Genomic DNA, 17,671 nt, shown 5'->3' on the forward strand with positions numbered 1-17,671 from the left:
CAGCCTCAGTGGCCAAAGCAGCTGCCAAGAGAGAGGTTGGTCTGTCTTCAGTACGGCACCTTTGCCCTAGCACAACTGGGTCACTTGTGAGCAGAGGTCTGTCAACTTCTCCCTAATAAAGAGCTGGGGCACCTTGGCACAACATGGATTGGTAATGCTGAGCCATACCACAGAGAGGTCCTGCCACAAGCCTTTACACAGTCTTGAATTCAAACACACATGATTAATTTTGATGGCAAATACTCATTTGACCAGCTTACAAAATCCCTGGTTCATAATACTCTTAAGAGCAACACTGCCCTGTGTTGGGATCCAAGCAAAAATAAAAATTACAAAAAAATCAGGCTTTGGTCTGTTTGGGTATGCCTGCCCGATTGCTTCAAAAGGGCACTGGGCAAAAAGGACAGCTGCTTCCCAAATTAAAAACTCAGCTTTCAGTAAGAAAATATTAAAGGTGATGCAAGCACAGGAAGGCAGCAAAGGCACAATGCCTGCAGAGTTTTCCATGGGTAGACTGTGACAGTCTGCAGAGGACACCTAGCTCAATTTGCTTCCATACTGTGAAGAAGGCATGGGCCTTTGAATCACCATTTCCCCTCCTCCAAGAATCTGTTTGAATCAAATCACTGCTCTGGAACAAACCAAACTAGCTTGTATGCAGTGTGAGGCAGGGGAGTAAGACCCCAGGAACAAATCAATGCAAATTTAACAACAGGTTAAACCTGCAGAGGTAAAGGATTTTAACATGCACATTCTTTCCTATTGAGAAGCCCATGGCATATACTCTGTTCAATTACACTATGTTATTAACAAAACCACCCGCACAGTTAATAGTGTATGTATATAAATAAAGGATTTTAATTTAAAAAAAAAAAAAAGATGGTGACTAAATAACCCACAACAAACCATCCCTTTCCCCAAGCCAAAGCTGATTCTATTTGCCTTTCTTCATTTTTGCAGTCTTTTCTTTCCGCTTCTTCACATGCTTTGGGATTTTGGTTTTTCTCTTCTCTCTCTGGGCTTCTTTAACCATCTTTTTCCTTTCCTATAAAGAACCAAACACTATTTATTTAAAGCCAGAAGGAATGAGAGATTTTGAGCAGGTCAATCAATTGTTCCATTAACAAGTTAATTAATGCACCACATAAAAATGAGGTTATCAAGAGGAAGAAATAAAAAAGAAAAAAAAACATCAATAGGAATGGTGAGGGGAAAGGAAAAAGAAGTGTAGGTTGGGGGTGGAGCTAAGAGCTCCACACTGGTAATGACAAGGCAAAATTCAGACTAGTTAAAACCTGAGTTTCATGCCACCTTTGAAGAAAGGGAACAAGAGGCACTCTTAACTCATGCTATTTACACCTAAGATTACAACAGGATACCTGATCTAGGTTTTCTGCTACCCTCGGGGCTACTATAGTATGTGTTTCTATACGTCATGCAAAAATACTGATCCAGTAACTGCTGGTAACTCAGAGCAAGCTGATCATCACCAGGATTGGCAAGAAAGGGTGCTATGCTACTGCAACACACTGTAATTTGTGCCAGACAGTGAAGAGACTACACTCAAATGGAAAATGCAAAGTCAGCATAATGGGGTGGTGGGTGGAAGTAATTGCTGCTAATCAGTTGTTCAACCCACAGCTGAACACATAGGTTACCAAAAATCTCATCTTATTCACACAAAAAGAAGCCCAAATGAAAACCTATCCATAAGGATGACAAGTGACCAAGACTTCCCTGCTTCACATCTGAAAGGCAGCAGCTCTAGATCAGCAGGAAATATCTAGAAGAGCACTACATTTTTATTTGACAGATAGGGAATATATTATCTTACCTTTTCTAGGAAGAAAAGCCTAACAAGCAAACCCCCAAATCTTGAACTCCTTCAGCCCAGCAAGTTTCATCCTTCTTTTGCACAACACCTAAAAGGCTGCCAAAAGGCTCTCGCCCATGGGTGATACTCTGCAGAAGAGCCTCACCAAAACAGAGCATACTTGTTCTGCAGTTTGGAAAATGAAACCTTAAAAAAAAAAACCAAATGCAAACCATAATCCCTTTGCATGACTGTGTTACATCTCTTGCCCACAGCAAAGCTAGCCAGTCTATACTAATGGTACTACAAAAGCCACTGTGGTACAAACATTGTCACCAAGTCTCCAGTTCTATAGATCAAGTGGTCTCAGTTCCCTGGGCAAAAGGAGGTTAATCAGGGACCATGACCACAAACCTGAACACCAAAGCCTAGAAGAGTAGCCAGAGGCACTGAAAAGCTGCCCAGGCTTCACTAAATTCCTGCTTTGCATAGCCTTAGAATTCCCTGCAGAGATCCCTCTTCTAGCTTTGTCTAGGCTACAGAGAGCTATGTCACATGTTCCTCTACATAAAAACACAATTCATAAAGCATCCATAATGAAATTCACTTTCTCTGCTCTCATTCTCCACAACAGGAAAAGTCCGTAGCTTGTTTCAGACAAGAAGTAGCAAGAACCACTCAGAACTAAGTTTGGATTTTTTTCCCTGTCACATAGGCAGAGGTGGGAAAAATAAACAATTCCTGGCCAGCTGACCTTTTTGTCCATGCTAACTTCAGCAGGTTTATCTTTGGGATGTACAGATTCTTTACGGCCCAAATCAGAGTCCCCTGAGCTGCCATCATCATCATCAGAGTCCGTTTCTGACTCATCTGCCTTCTTTTCAAGAAGTGCAGGAATCTGCAAGATATATCAAGAGAGAATTACATCAAACCAAAACAAAGAAGCCTAATGACAATACACACACACACACATATATATATATAAAACAAAACAATCTACTGCAAAGAAAACCTTGAGTGAGCTTCTGCCATCTCCTTTACTACAGCCATCACTGAGTCTCAAGAAAAAGAATGAAAAGTAGATTAATCCAAACTAAGAACGAGGAATCTAGAATGTACACCACAGAATCTTTTAGGTCAGGGCTCACAGCACAGCTGTATTGGCACTCCCAAACTAATTTCCGTAAGTTAAGCAGCAATTTGCTAATTTATGTGGAAGCCAATTTTTAATTATATTTGGATCGTACCTAACTCTACCTTAGGGGCACTGTATGTAGGCTTTATTGCAAATACAAATATCTACACTGGGAAACTCACTTATTCTTAAGCCTGAAGACTGTGCCACAGCCTGATCCCATCCATATTTATATTTCCATTTTAAAACAGAGTCTACACCACTGATAGATAACATTTACAAAGGAAGGAGGGGAAATCCACATAAGGCTTCCGCCTTGAATTGTATTGCAACAGACTGATCTGTACTCAAATTCTTATCCAACATACTTTACAGAAGTGTCACTGTCAAGTACTTCAAATATAGTAAGACATAATATCTTATGCCTTATACTGCAGGGTTGTTCTTTAAACAATAATTACAGCAAAGCTACTCTGAACATAACAAAACTTGTAGTCATGCTACAATTTAAATCAATTACATTTTCCATAATTGGAAAACATCTTCCCTCCTCTCCACCTAAATTTTAGAGATCATGGCCATAGCAAGGATTATCATTTCATTCTCAAGCAACCCAGCATCAGCCACCATGCAGAGAAGCAATTCATGTGGTGTGCAGACACACTGTCATGCCAGACCCATCCCTGACATAAATGGCCACTCCACAGACAAGAAGCTTCTTTCATGGTGTCAGCTGCAAGACAAGGCATCTTCTGTACTCCTTATAAGAGCTTTTCTGAAAACGACTAAACTGAAGGATTTCAAAGAGACCCTCTCACCTTCTGAACACCAGACAAATCCTTCTTCAGTCCTGTCACAGTCTGGTAGAGAATCTACACCCAGGGAAAGAGAAAGAAAATTACATTATCAAAATATGAGTCTTAAATCTTCATGCCAAGAGAAAATTATTATCTTAAAAAAAACCCCAAACCACAACAAAAACCCCCAACTAACAGGGAAAAAACCACAACATTAGCATTAGTACTAACCAGACGATTTTAAAGTATGACACTAGATTCAGTACTCCATGCCTTGGTAACAAGGCTTCTGGTTTTGTTTGTTGCTATCAGTTTCTAGAAAGAATTCATATTCCCTCCCTCTTTTCTGCAGTGCCTTTGCATGTCTACTCACATTATCTTGCTGAACATTCAATGCCATATCCTCTTCTTTCAATTTCATCATTATATCCACATCTCTCTCATAGTTTTTAACTTCAGTCAAAGTTCGAGGTATGTAAGCCTTCTTAAACACCTAGCAGAGTGAAAGGAAACACAGATTTACTAATTTACTTATAGTTTCATTATGTTCTTCCTTCCTAATTATGCATCCTTAAGAGAATAATCATAAAGGATTTCATGGCTCAGAGAAACTAAAAATGAACACAGCAGTCATCCACTACCATTTGAACTGCAGCATATCCTTTTTTTTTGCAGGAGCAGAATTAACATGCAATCTACACATTATTGATAGATCATGACTAACAATGCTCCATCCTTAGCATGACTACCACCAGGCCACTTGTAAACTTCTCCAATCCTTCCAACTTCCTCTTGACCTATTTGAGTCCTAAGGTTTTATAATCTAAGGATTTTCTCTGATGTTTTTATTGTGATGTTTACAATGCCTTCAGGAGGCAACTCCGTTAAAATGTGCTGTTAGAACTTAATCTCTTTATATAATAATACCTGCTTCAACCTACAGTCCAACTCAAAAAAAGGTTCCTGCAGCAGTATAGTACAGTAAACCTAACTGCAGTATCAACAACAACATACCTAAAATTTGTCATGCAGTCTTTCTAAAACAGTTCTCCAGCAAACTTAAGTCACTACTAGATCAAAAAGAAGTATTCTGCTTCTCTTTTTCATGGTATCGGTTCGTTCCCAGTACAAATTCAGTACACTTTATGATCTAACTGCTAGACTAAGTGCTATGCAAAGAGCAGAGGCTCCCACCTCCACAGAGCTTGCCCTTGATCAGCACTACTCTTTTGTGAAGGAAGTGACACAAACTAGCTGCGGTCACATGAGAAGCCTAAGAGAAATAAACTGAACTTAGGTGCTACTAAACCATCTCTCTTATAGGTCAGTACCTTTACATAAGCAAAGGAATAATTGGTCTGCAAAAGATGGGCTTGCAAAGAAACACTAGCATCTGATGCTATAGTTCAGAAGTTGTATGCTGAGGATATCTTAGGTAACCACACACCCCCCCAAACCCCAAAAACCATCTTTCTTTGGCCAAACTTGAGCCAGAAGCAGTCAGTAAAACCTGCAGAGCTCCAAGAGAAAAAGAAAAATCTTTAATAAATCAAGTAGTATTGACTCCAAAGATAAACACCATGTGAACCAGTACAAATAGGTTCTCACTGCTCAACACAGAGTTGGTGTTTTGGTTTCGGGTTTTTTTCAGTTTTTGCTTGGTTTTCTTTTTAAACTCTTCTGGAACCAATAGATAAGACTAAGATAGAAATTGTTTCATCTTTACATCAAGCCTTTCCAGAACGTTAGCAGTTTTCTGTAATGGACTTGAGATGGCTTCACTTAATATAAAAGCAAGGGAGAGAAACAGTACATGGAAGAATTGAATTAGACTAGGACTGGAGCTAGACAGGCAATTTGGTTAATGCATGTATCCAAATATCCTACTTCTGTATCACTGGTCCAAAACCACTGGCATAATCAGATCTCTCTACTCAGTTTTTTTGTTAACTGAACCTGAACTGGAAGATACATCAAGGGGCCTAGCTACAAGCAAACATATTGGTTCAGGAAGTAGAGTATTTGCCTTCTAACACCTTATCACTGTCAGCTTTTACACATGGTATCCCTTAATACTTCACATCTCAACTCGTTCAAGACATCTCATTATCACAAACAATGTTTTGCTTATCAACTGTACATTTTGCCAAGTAAAACAGAACATTTTTCATTGTTTAGAAGAGGCAAGGTTAATTTTAATTTCATAGCAGGAACAAAAATCCTCGCTTACTTCCTCATCCACTTTATCTTGACTGGATCTTTCCTCCTCTGTTCGTTTCGATGCTATTTCCATTGCCTTAAGAAATATAAAACAATACAAAGTTATCACTCTTCAGAATCACATCACTTAATCCAACTAACCATTCCCATCTGTGTTTCTCCCTGGACTCCATACTGTCACTCAAATACGCCTGCTTTCCCTATGGCAACGCCTTGAGCGACACCTAATGGTAACCAACATTTCTGCAAAGCACACTTGAACTGCAGATCTGCTTTATTAATAGAGGGAAAACATGCTTGCTGCTCCTCCCAGACCAAATTATGGCAGGCCCAGCATGACTACAGGACATAACAGTGCAAGCAGAATACAGCAAGCAGTGCTCAGTCCTGGAACTTGGCTGTTCTCATGCACGTTGAGCAAGTCAGAGGAGCACAAGTAAGGGGAAACATGTAGCAGCAGTTCTTGTCTCATTCAACCTCCAATATGACAAAGTATACAACATTTGGAAATCCTCATGCTGTACTTGTATTTGGACCACACTCACGTGGTCTTGACCAGGAATGACACATCAGTTCTCCACTCTGGAGATCATGGCATATGCAGCCCCATTTCTCTTGCGTTAACTTAAAAATCTTTTTTTTTTTTTTCCTCCCCTTCCCTTTTCAAAGAACATCTAACTGGGAGCAGAGGACTGGCAGCTAGAGATGAAATACAGGGGTGCTGCTAGCAGCACTGAGTAAGTTTACCTCCTCCTAGAATCAATGTGTTCTGCCAGCTGCTATATTTGGCTAGCAAGACCACGTACCTTGGAGTGACACTGCCCCAAGTCATTCCCTTCCTCCCTCAGCCTACCCTGCCCAAATCTACATGCTTAACCCCATTCTCTATATAAGCATGGTTATATTTCTGCAGAGCTTCTCCTTGCCAAAAACCACAGAACTATTTTGAAGGATCCTGGTTTTAGTAGCACCTGAAACAGACATTTGAGTTTCATGATCAGACTTTTTAAGAAAAAATAGAACAAAAGTATTGTCATCCCATATTGGTATAAATGGAAAAGACCTGTATTTACTTTTGAAGCACAACGCAGCATAACATAATGTCAGGTACCAGCTTCCTTCAAAAGCAGGATGTAGAGTAAATGAGATGAAGGAGCTTGAACTAGATCTGATTTTATTGTTCAAGTCTTCCTACGTAAGCAATAAGACCATGAGGCCTTACCTTAGACAGATAGTCATCAATGTTCTCACTTGTGATAGAAGGATCAGTAATAAACTCAAACAGCTCCCTCACAGTCATCACTGCAACGTTGTGCTTCTGGAAAAAGTCTACCAGGAAACAAGGAGGGAGACAAAAACCATAAGTAATTATGTGTAACATATGCAGCTGTGATGTTAAAGTGACAGTTACAGCAAGCCAATGGCCCTGATGACTTGGGAAAGTTTCAGCAGCATGTACTGCATCATATTGGGTTTAGTTATCAGATGACTCTTGGCCATCTGAAATAAAACTGCTCATATGCCAGATGCAACAAATACTGAAAGGAGAATAACTGGTTAAATATAAAAGCCAAATCAATTTCAGCAGGAGCCAGACTTAATGGAGTAGAGGCTAAGAACTACTAAGTACTACACTCAGAATTGGTTTCTTGAATCAAGTGTAACCAAATTCAGAGGCTACACTTCTATACTGAAAAACAGCAGCAAAAGACATTAGGGACTGCTTAATAAGTGTTTCCTACTGAAGTTCTCAGAATATCTCTCACCATGAGAAATTAATCATAGAAAGAACAAAAAGATTTCATTTGGAGGCAGCTCTCTGTGCCCATGGAACCCCAAGCCTTGCAATGCTCACAGCTAGGGCTGTCTCTGTGGGACGACTACACAGAGAAAGTTGCAGTGACAGGAAACAAACAAACAAAACACAACAAAACCACTGCAGCTCACTGAGGCACTAAAATATCTAGGGAGAGCAAGCCAAAAGACATGAAAAAAGAGCAAAGATGCAAGTATCAGAGCTGGAAGGGGGTTATTAGAAATCCATGAATGGCAAAGGAATAAAGAAAAACTAGCATACTGGGCATCAACAAACACATAGCATCTAACTGCACACAGTTCTTCCACAGACTTTCAAGAGTCTCTGTAAAATTAGAAAAAAGCCAATCTGAAAAGAAAGGGGTGAGAAAAGCAGCCTGCAGTGACAGATTTCTTGTCCACAGAGAGAAACACAGCCTACCAGGAGATGTGTGTTTGTTACACAACATGCATACTCACACATGAGGACGAAATTTTCAAAAGAAAAATACCATAAAGGTACCTTGTTTATCAAAGCACTACGACAAGTGATAACACCTCTAATAAATTACTCTATGCCTCAATCCTCTCAGCTGACCTGGACAAGTAAGTGCAGGGAACTTCATAATACATGGTAATGTCTTGCCAGCTGAGGAATTCCAGATGTGGATTCCACTTACAGAAGGAAACAGATCAGTACGCCTGCACAGTCCTTTAAGTAAGGGGAGTTAAGACTGCGGTGGGCGCTGCTGCAGACTGGGACTGCTCTTTAATCAAGCTGGGACTGATCTCAGATCTATCATAAATCTGAGATTCAGCCAGGTGACTCATTTCGGCCAGATGATTTCTAGCAAAATAGAGTACACTTTTCTGAACTCGGCACAGTACACTGCTCCCCAAGGAAGCCATCAGAACCCAGGAGAAGGAGCATTTTAACTGAAGTTTGACAGCTTCTACAGACAGTTATACCTGAAAGAACACAGGTTAACATAGTTCACCTTCCTAAATAAACCAGCTATCAGAACAAGAGTTGTAAGTGCAGCCCACTCACCATTAACGTTGGCACAATCCTTTCGCAGGAACTCCAGCGCATGCGGGTGGTCATGCTCCACTGCCTGAGACACATCAATGATGTATACATCCCCGCTGTGGTACCTGCAAAACCACCATACAGAGCTGCACTAACTCCACCACTGTTATATGGGAGATACTGAGGGGCAGGCAACAAAGCGTGCTTCAAACTTAAGAATCAGCAAACAATCTTAACATATTTCTGTAGTGTACACCTCGCATATTAGGGCCAGAGTGGCTTTTCTGGGTCAATCCTTTCCCTCCTCTACACAAGCGGTATTATTAAACTTTAAAGAAATAGCCTTCTTGTGAACACAAAAAGCAGAGTTATGGGTGGGGGGAGAAAAAGAAAAAAATATACTTTACTAATTTTTTCCTCTAGCTGAGGGGCTTTTTTTGTTTGTTTGTGAGGGGGTTTTGTTTGGGGTTTTATTGTGTTGGTTTTGTTTGGTTGGTTTTTACTTTGTTTGTTTTTGGTTTGTGTTTTTTTTTCTTTAAAACAGAGAAAGCTCAGATCTGGGTTAAAAGCTACATAATTAATTACATAAGTTACAAAACTCAGCCATGAAAAGGACCCCACCCTCCCTTAAAGGTACGTTAGTACTCTCACACAGAGGTTGCCAATGCATACATTTTAGATGTCACAATTCAGAGCAAAGTTTAAAAACATACAGCATATTAAATTCACTGAGATCTGCGTGAACAAGCCTGGCATCTTGATACATTCTTCTCATGTACTGGATGATTTGCAGGTACAGCTCCCGGACTTTGGAGTCAGATAACTGAGCATTCTTCAGCAAAGGAGCAGGCCTTGAAATCACAACACAAAAACCAGAAAGTGAATATTTTTGCCTTCTTCATACCAGCTGCAAATGCTTTAATCACTGTACCTGATCCTTCTGCTCACTAAGTCTGTCAAGCAAGTCAGCATGAGCAGCTAAGTGCACAGAGGCAGCATGAAGGGCAGCAAAGCTTGGTATATGGTTGCCAAAGATACTGGAGCTTTGTTGCCAACGTGAGCTAACTTGGACCATGCTACATTAATGGTTGTACTACAAGACGATGAGCTATCTTCATGTATTATTAGCAAGCTTTTCCAGCCTTAATCTCTGGTTAAGCCACTTTACGAATTCATTTTACACACAACTGAGGCTTCAGAATCATGCAGATTGTCTGCAGTAGTAGCTGGCACGTGTCTGGGTATTCTACAGATCACACACACATGTAAGAGTAACGTATTAATTTTACAGGCCTAAAGCAATAGAAGGTAAATTCAGAGGGTTGGATTGTTTGTTTTAATAAACCTTTGTGGAAAGCTACTAATAAAAAAAAATATTTGATTTTCGAAGGATACTTACCTATCACCTTTACCAATAAAGCCCATGACAAGCACGTGACTTCTTAGCATAATTGGCTCTGGGCAAGGTATCTGGGCTGTATTCAACCTGTAACATAGCAACAAAGCCACAAAAAAATAAAACCAAACTGTACTATTTGCATTGCACTAGTGCCTATAGGAGCTCTGTTGCTTTAAACATAATACACAACAAGAGCTCCTCTATTCAGGAAACTCTCACTTGTGAAGAACAACTAGGAAATGAATACAAAAAGCCACAACCATTCTGGCTCTGACCCTTCTTTAAGCATTCCTGTGTCAGACAAAGAATCTTTACACAGTTCAGGTTAATCCTAGATTAACCTGTATCACACAGTGTGCTGTTACTCAGCAGCAGCTATTTCTAGCTTTTCCTCACTTTTCAGTCATGTCAGAGAGTTCAGACACTGAAGAGCTTAGAGCATGAGCAGCAAGACAAAAGAATATCTTTATTCCTCCCTCCCCTTTCTTTTTCCTCCCACAGGGAAGCTTAAGACACTTTTCTGAATATTCCAGAGACCCTAAAAGGTAGTGATAGCCACAGTCTAGCAATAGGAGAATACCTCCTATAAACTTAAAGTTTCAGTTACCTTTGCATGCTGAAATAAAAACTGGAAGAATCACCTTATTAAATTCCTCATTTCTTTTTCAGCCCACGTCTTCACCATTTTTCTTGGGTTGCCTTTGCAATATCCATGACGAAATCTTTAAATAAAGAAATAAGACAACAGCGACTCTTAGCCAACCAATACAGTATTAGCACTGGTGATTTTACCACCTTTCAAACACCACCTCCTCCCCAGTAAAACCAGGCAGAAGTCAAACTCACCTGAATTCACCACTCACATACTTATCCCGATCTTTAAACATCAGAATAGAGGTTTTGTAAATCTTTATTGCTCTGTTCTCTCCATTCGCAGTACTGGCATGATATACATTAGCCTATCGGATTATGAAGGGAAGAAATAATATTAAAGAAAAACTCTTTAAACCAACATAACCTTCTCTCTTCTTCGCTTTCTGACATCCTGGAAAAGATCTGATAAGCTTTCTCACCCCAGCCCCTATGTGGTACCCAGCTGAGTGAGACTGCACAGAAGGGCAATCTCTTTTTCTACCAGAGGCAGCTTACAGGAAGTACCTAAGACTGGGTAGGGGTGTGACAACACATATAGGACAAAAACAACAATGCACAAGAGAACTCTCCCTTATCCACATTTTGGAGACTAAAACAAGCCCTTGTGTGAAGGATTAATATGAGCCTGTGCACTATTTAGGCCCTAAAGCACGGCCCAAATACCTCACATTGACACCTCTACACAGGGCAGAAGCATGCCTTTAATCAGCATCCAAGGACTTGGAAGAAAACCAGATCAGCCAAGGGATTAGGCATTCTAAAACTGGTTTATTAATTCATTCGGAAATCTGTGGTCTGGTTTTAATTATCTGCAATATTACTTGATAATAACAGCACACAAACATGCTAGTTTGGTAAAAATAATGAAGGTTTAATAGTATTTTAAACAGAATTTTGTTACACCATTTAGATACTCCCATGTCTGCTGTCACGTAGAGCCAGTCTGATCTGCACACAAGAGAGTCTTGCATGAAGAATTACCTGGGTTTGTATGTTTTTTCAGGCACTGTTTAATATTGTGTGTACACATACCCTTTCCAAAAATTTCAGTTGTAACATACAATTAACAAGATCCACAAATTTAAGATAACATTTAAATATTCTGAGAAATCTTTCATACTCGGGCAAACTTGTTTCCTTTAACATAAACTGCATTTTAAGATAACTTCCTACCAATCAAGCAACACACACACAAAAAAGTAGTACTAAAACCAGGTATTCCAATAAATCATCTGAGCACCATAAGCTTCCACCTAGCTTGCTGAGAAAAAGACTATTATGTCACTTGTAATAAAACTTACTTCTTTTCCTGTGCTGATGCAGCCATTGATTTCTGATATGACACCTCTAGTTAGCATCTTGAACAAAATCATTCGGGTCCTTGGATCCAACACCTCAAATTTAATACAGAAAAGTCAGCAGAATTGCTGTCTCTGAAGAGGACAAAACCTAGCAATACAGTCCAGTCTTAGTACTGTACTAAGGGACCCACAGCATCAGACCATTCTTAAGGATCAAACAATAATCCAAACAGCAACCACTCAGAATTTTGCCATGATTCTAAAACAATATTTCAACTTTTCTTTCAACATGATTACTTTTTTTTTTAAGCTAAGCATATGTCCTTGAGCTAGCTCTAGAAGAGATAAAAGAGAATGATTTCCCGCCCACTGTTGCATTAAATGTGTTAAAATAAGGTTTCTCTTGAGATACAGCTGTCATAACTGAAATAGAGCAGCTATGTGGCATTGAGCCAGTAATAGTTCAGTCTTGCTAAAGAAAAAAAAGTAAAAAGCAAACCCAGCACATTTTTATTGTTCTTTGGAATTTCATAAAAACTTAAGATGGAATTCTGCATTGCATATATGATCAAATGCTAAGCACAAAAATAAGCTTCAAAATGTTTATGGAAGTGAATACAACCTTCATACAGGAAAGAAACATAAAGAAACAACATGTCTCTTCAGGATAACAAGAGAAACAGAATTCCAAGGCAAAACTCTGTTCCTACAGTATCCATTTTATCACTGATTCCAAAATTCTACATTATTTGTTCTGGTCAAAAGAGAAATTTGATGAACTAAGGACTTACCTGTTCCACTGTTGCTCTGTCTGACTTGTCTTTGACTCGGTACCTAGCAGAAGTGAAAATAAAATTATACAATCCCACATATGGGCTCAGTACTTTGACAGAGTAAAACACGACATTCTGTATCAAATATAAGATGACAGCCTCAAGAAGTATGACTTTCAGTTCATACAAAAGCAAAGGTTTCCCCTGCAGGCAGGGTTAAAAAAAAATTTAAAAAGAAACCCATAAACATCAGCACCCTTCACTTTTATAGATATCTTCTTGCCTCCACTGAATTATGCTCATTCAGGAGAAAACAGTATATGTCTTAACAACTTAAGGCTATAAGCTGCAGGCTTTAAAAAAATTTAATGAAGAAGTACTTTTCCCCTCACCAAATCATCAGGAGGAACCTTCAAAAGGCTTCCAATACCTTTTTAGCCCAACTGCTTAAGGACCTCTGTTTAGAAAAAAAGAGTATCAGAGATAAAATAGCCTCTTCTACTGGAATGACACCTATCACTTCTGTCTTACTACACCAATACAATCAGATGTGCTACCAGGACCAGTGACAGAACAATCAAAACTTTGGAATGATTTAGGCAACTGATCTGGAAACCAAAAAGTTTAAGACCAAAAGGAAAATTGCATGCAGACTACCTACAAATTTTGGTTTTCTTAATAAATTTATTCAAAACTCAGGATCACACTAGAAAATAAGAACTACTCTTCTGGGTTCAAATTATTTAAATGAAAATAGAACCATGAGTAATACTCACATGTCTGCTTCCTTCTGTCTAGACTTTTCTGTGACTCTGTTTATAACAGAGTCATCAAAATTTAACTTATCTGAAAAACACATAAGAAGAAATAAAAAAAAACTCCAAGAAGTTTCCTATGTTTGGAATTGCCCCTGCAATTCTGCCACCAGCCAATATGCCACAACACAATATTAAAACACAAGTGGAGCTCTCTGTAGCAAGCACAGAAGCGTAGCTACATACCAGAGTTAACCTAGCTCTCCCCTCTGTCTACTTTTCAAAGTGGTACTATAAGGTAAAAACACAGATGAGTGAGACAGTCCCACAGACTTGCAGATATAATGCCATCCAGAAGTAATGCCTTTTGGATAACATCTCACCATTAAATTTGTCCACCCTTCTCTTATCACAATCAAATGCCATTTTTCTGAACAGAATAAGCAACAGCCTCCAGGATTCTTTCCCCATGATGTATTTAAAATGGTGTTGATTAATTGCTAAATGTATAAAAGCTGCTGTATTTGGCTACATATACCAGCACCACTCTTTTAAACCTTCATTTTAGAACCACTTCATTATAAAGAAAAACACAACCTCTGTTTACTACCCTGTCAAAAGGCCACAATCACAGCTACATCTAAGCCCTAACAGGCTGAGCTGAGCAGCCATTTCCATGACATGGTAAACATCAAACTACATCAGCTAGCACAGCAGCCTCTTTGCTTATCACAGAAACTCTACCCCTGTGAGATAACTGTTGCATAAGGTACCGCCCTAATACTACAGGGGACTGCAATAGTCTAGAAAAATTAGCTGTGGTAGCAGCTTTGAGAATGACCAACACCATCACAACAGAGAGTTGATACCCTCCCTCCAGCCAAACAGCTTGCTCCTACAGAGAAGCTAGGGAAGAAATACTTCAGCTTTATGTGCTCTGGAGAAGTCAGATGGAAGGAAAAAAAAAATAAACAAAAAATCCAAACAAAACAGCCCTGTGGCTCTAAAGGGGGATTGAAGGGGGTATGACAGCTGGTTGATGGAGACTAAAGGCAACTTCCAAGTAGGTAAATGCCATTTTTTAATCTGTCTGGAAATGGTTAACTGCCATTCCAGTGAGTTCTGGGTTAAAGTAAGCAGAATTAGTCCAAGAATGCCACAGAGTGGTATCTGTTTTCATAAAAGAAGACAATGCAATTATACTCACCTAAATTAATTTTATGTTCAAATTTCCTTAAAGCCTTGTCTGTAGGGGTAGACATTTTTGCTGAATAGCAACTAGGGGTCTGTCTATTTGCCTGAAACAAAGGATTTGTCAATATAAGTTGCCTTCTCTAAACAGCCCATTGGAAAAGTTAGCTCAAATGCCTATGCCTAGAACTATAAAAAGAAAACCAGAAAGGGTGAGGAAATGGATACGGATTAACATCAGATTTTACTTAATTCAATAAAAGAAAATGCAGGTGACATATCAGTTAAAATTCCAAAAAGTGCCTCAATTGGGGGTTATTTTTAGTCTGGGAATTGAGCTGCAAGTCTCTCATATTAACACTTTTTCTATCTGTAAAAGGAAGTGACATAGCAGACAGAAACAAGGAGAAAAATGAGAATGTTAACGAACAGAGAAAACTTTCCAAGATGCTGTCTTTTCTTACAGGTAGTCTTCTCCAAACACAATTAGTATCTGAACATGATTTCACCAACACTGGACAGCATAAACCTCTAACTAAAGGCAAGAATAAATTACCCAGGACAAGTGCTGTGAGTCAGACATGATATGCCATGATCAGCAACACTCTAATCTCAACTATTCTGTTATGTTGGTATCAATAAGAAAAAAAGAAGTTTTGAACCTCCAGTGTACAAGCTGAAGGTAAGAAGGATGCTAGTTCTCACATCACGTGTGCTTTTCATTCTGCACAATGCCAGTTTCTATGCCAACAGCATACACTCTAAATTAATTCATTTCTAGCACCTCCCTCCATCTCCTATGCTTGCTTTTGCCTCCTTCGTCATTTGTCCAAAACATAACCTGTTTCACTCTGGGTGTGACAAGCAGGTATGGTCTTAAAATCAGATAGAAAGGATGGGGAAGATGCTCAAACCCACAGAGAACAAATACAAAAAAGTAAGCAACATCAGCAGAGATTGGGGTGGGCAAAGAAAGAAAAGTTGAGAAAGGTAAGGAACAGAAAGAAAACCGCAGTGACAAAGAGAATCCAGTGATAAGGTTTGAGACAAGGAAATCAAGCAGAGCCCTGGCTACAATGTACATACACACATGGCATGGCAGAGGAACAGACTCAAAGGAAGGGGATTCTCTCAAGTAAAAATTTCCGTTTGCATTTATGCTCAACATAATACTAATAAAGAACAAAGCCTTCAGGTTAGCCCCATTTGCTCTTGGACACCCTTGATGCCCACAAAATAGCCTTCAACATACCTGTGGATTGCATCCACCAGCAGCATTGTGGCGCTTCATGAGTCTTCCCACCTCATCATCCCAGTCCCAGTCTTCATCTTCCCCGTCATCATCATTGTCGTCGTCATCATCATCATCTCCTTCCTCAGTGTTAACTTCTTCACACATGCATGACTGGCAGTTCTCGGTGACCTTGCCTTCTTTAGCTGTTTCTGTGTCTTCTGTAAATTCACTTCAAACAAATACAGATGTTTATATAACTACAAATGATTGTTGCAGTCATCAAAAATTTGATACGTTTATCTGAACAAATGATTTCACAAGGTTAGCTTTCCATGAGAGGTTTCTCACTTCACCTGTCTTTAAGCAAGCATATATGAGGGTGTTGCTGCCTTTAAAGGATGGACTACGTTTAAATTATCTTCTTCGCCAGATCAGTCCTGCCTTCTAACTTGTTCTGCAGTTACACATGTTTGGATCCCTCTGACTCCACACCAGATAAACACACCAGATCAGGCCAGCTGGCTCCTTCACCAGAGATGAACCACTCTGGTTGCTACCACAGCAGATTTCCACCTGACAAGGTATCCCACAAAATCTCACTGAGGCAGACAGCCAACCTGCTGGTAACTCAGGGCACCAGCACGACCTATGCGAAAAAAAGTTAGACCTAAGAAGGAGTTTGTAGAAGAAGTGAATCCTCTTGACTTACTCATGTCTTACTGTCTGTAGTATCTGCCAGAACAAGTATGTCCCAAAGCAGATTGTTCGCCAGCATTTGACATTTAATTAAATGAATCACAAACTGGAAAGCGAATGGCCTGAACCAGTAACACGAGACCATTCCTTATTCGCTCCCCACTAACAGAAAAAGCTCCAGGCTTTCAGCCCAACAGAAAATGTGCTTTCACCTCAAAACGAATCGAAGCGATTCGCTGTCCTCAGCGGCTCACCGCGGTTTCGCCCGTTCGGACACGATCAGATGACGCCAAGGTGAAACTGCCTCCCCCACCCCGAGTCTGCAGGCGGGTCTGCCCTCCCCCGCAGTGTTCGGGGGGCACCCCCCAGCCGGGCCTGCTTCCCCGCTGCCGGGCGGGTGCAGGACTGCTCCCCTCACCGCTCGCCGTTGTTCGCCGGCCGCCCCTGGGGACGGACGCACCCGAACCGCCGCTCGGCAACCGCCCCGGGCCCGGCCTCACCTCACGCCGGCACAGGGCGCCGCGAGAGGCCTGGCCCGGCCCTGCTCCCCCCGCCCCCGTCCCCTCACCGCCTCCTACCCGTCGGAGCACTCCGCATCGTCAAACTGCCCGGGCACGGCCTGGCTCATCGCCACCGCCCGGTAATCCATGGCGGCGGCGGGAGGCAGGCAGGCAGGCGGCCGGCCGGCCGACACGCAGGGCCGCAGGCGCCGGGCTGCCCCCTACGGCGCCGGCAGAGGGACGAAAAGCATCGAAGGCGAGCGCGGCCGTACAACGAAGGCGGGTGGCATCCGCCTTCGCCCCCGCCCGCTTCTCAGGTTCGGAGCGCGGGGATTGGCTGCCAAGTCCTGACGTCGGTCCTACCGTAGCGGGCTTAGCG

At 40.8% G+C, this 17,671-nt stretch overlaps 1 protein-coding gene across 1 annotated transcript; it reads right to left on the reverse strand.

Moving 5' to 3' along the window:
- Positions 1-831: 831 nt before the first annotated feature.
- On the reverse strand, positions 832-17,533 carry RIOK1 (RIO kinase 1). Its single transcript, XM_075052167.1, has 17 exons — positions 17,371-17,533; positions 16,115-16,325; positions 14,879-14,969; positions 13,693-13,762; positions 12,935-12,977; positions 12,144-12,236; positions 11,035-11,147; positions 10,830-10,910; positions 10,189-10,275; positions 9,503-9,640; positions 8,811-8,914; positions 7,188-7,294; positions 5,976-6,041; positions 4,119-4,238; positions 3,767-3,820; positions 2,568-2,711; positions 832-1,045 (listed from the first exon to the last, which is right to left on the reverse strand). Exons 1-17 carry the CDS (start codon positions 17,439-17,441, stop codon positions 935-937), a joined length of 1,704 nt encoding a protein of 567 aa, XP_074908268.1. The 5' UTR covers positions 17,442-17,533; the 3' UTR covers positions 832-934.
- Between the last annotated feature and the right edge of the window lie 138 nt (positions 17,534-17,671).

This window comes from Buteo buteo, chromosome 20 (genome assembly GCF_964188355.1).
Source record: "Buteo buteo chromosome 20, bButBut1.hap1.1, whole genome shotgun sequence".
Taxonomy (NCBI): Eukaryota; Metazoa; Chordata; class Aves; order Accipitriformes; family Accipitridae; genus Buteo; species Buteo buteo.

Bases quoted from the DNA above. Each gene is read 5' to 3' on its own strand.
- RIOK1 (XM_075052167.1), bottom strand. From the start codon at position 17,441: ATGGATTACCGGGCGGTGGCGATGAGCCAGGCCGTGCCCGGGCAGTTT. The intron at 10,276-10,829 runs GTGATTCTTCCA...GCTATGTTACAG, and splicing joins GAAATGAGGAATTTAATAAG to GTTGAATACAGCCCAGATAC. The intron at 9,641-10,188 runs GTAAGTATCCTT...TGTGATTTCAAG, and splicing joins TTTATTGGTAAAGGTGATAG to GCCTGCTCCTTTGCTGAAGA.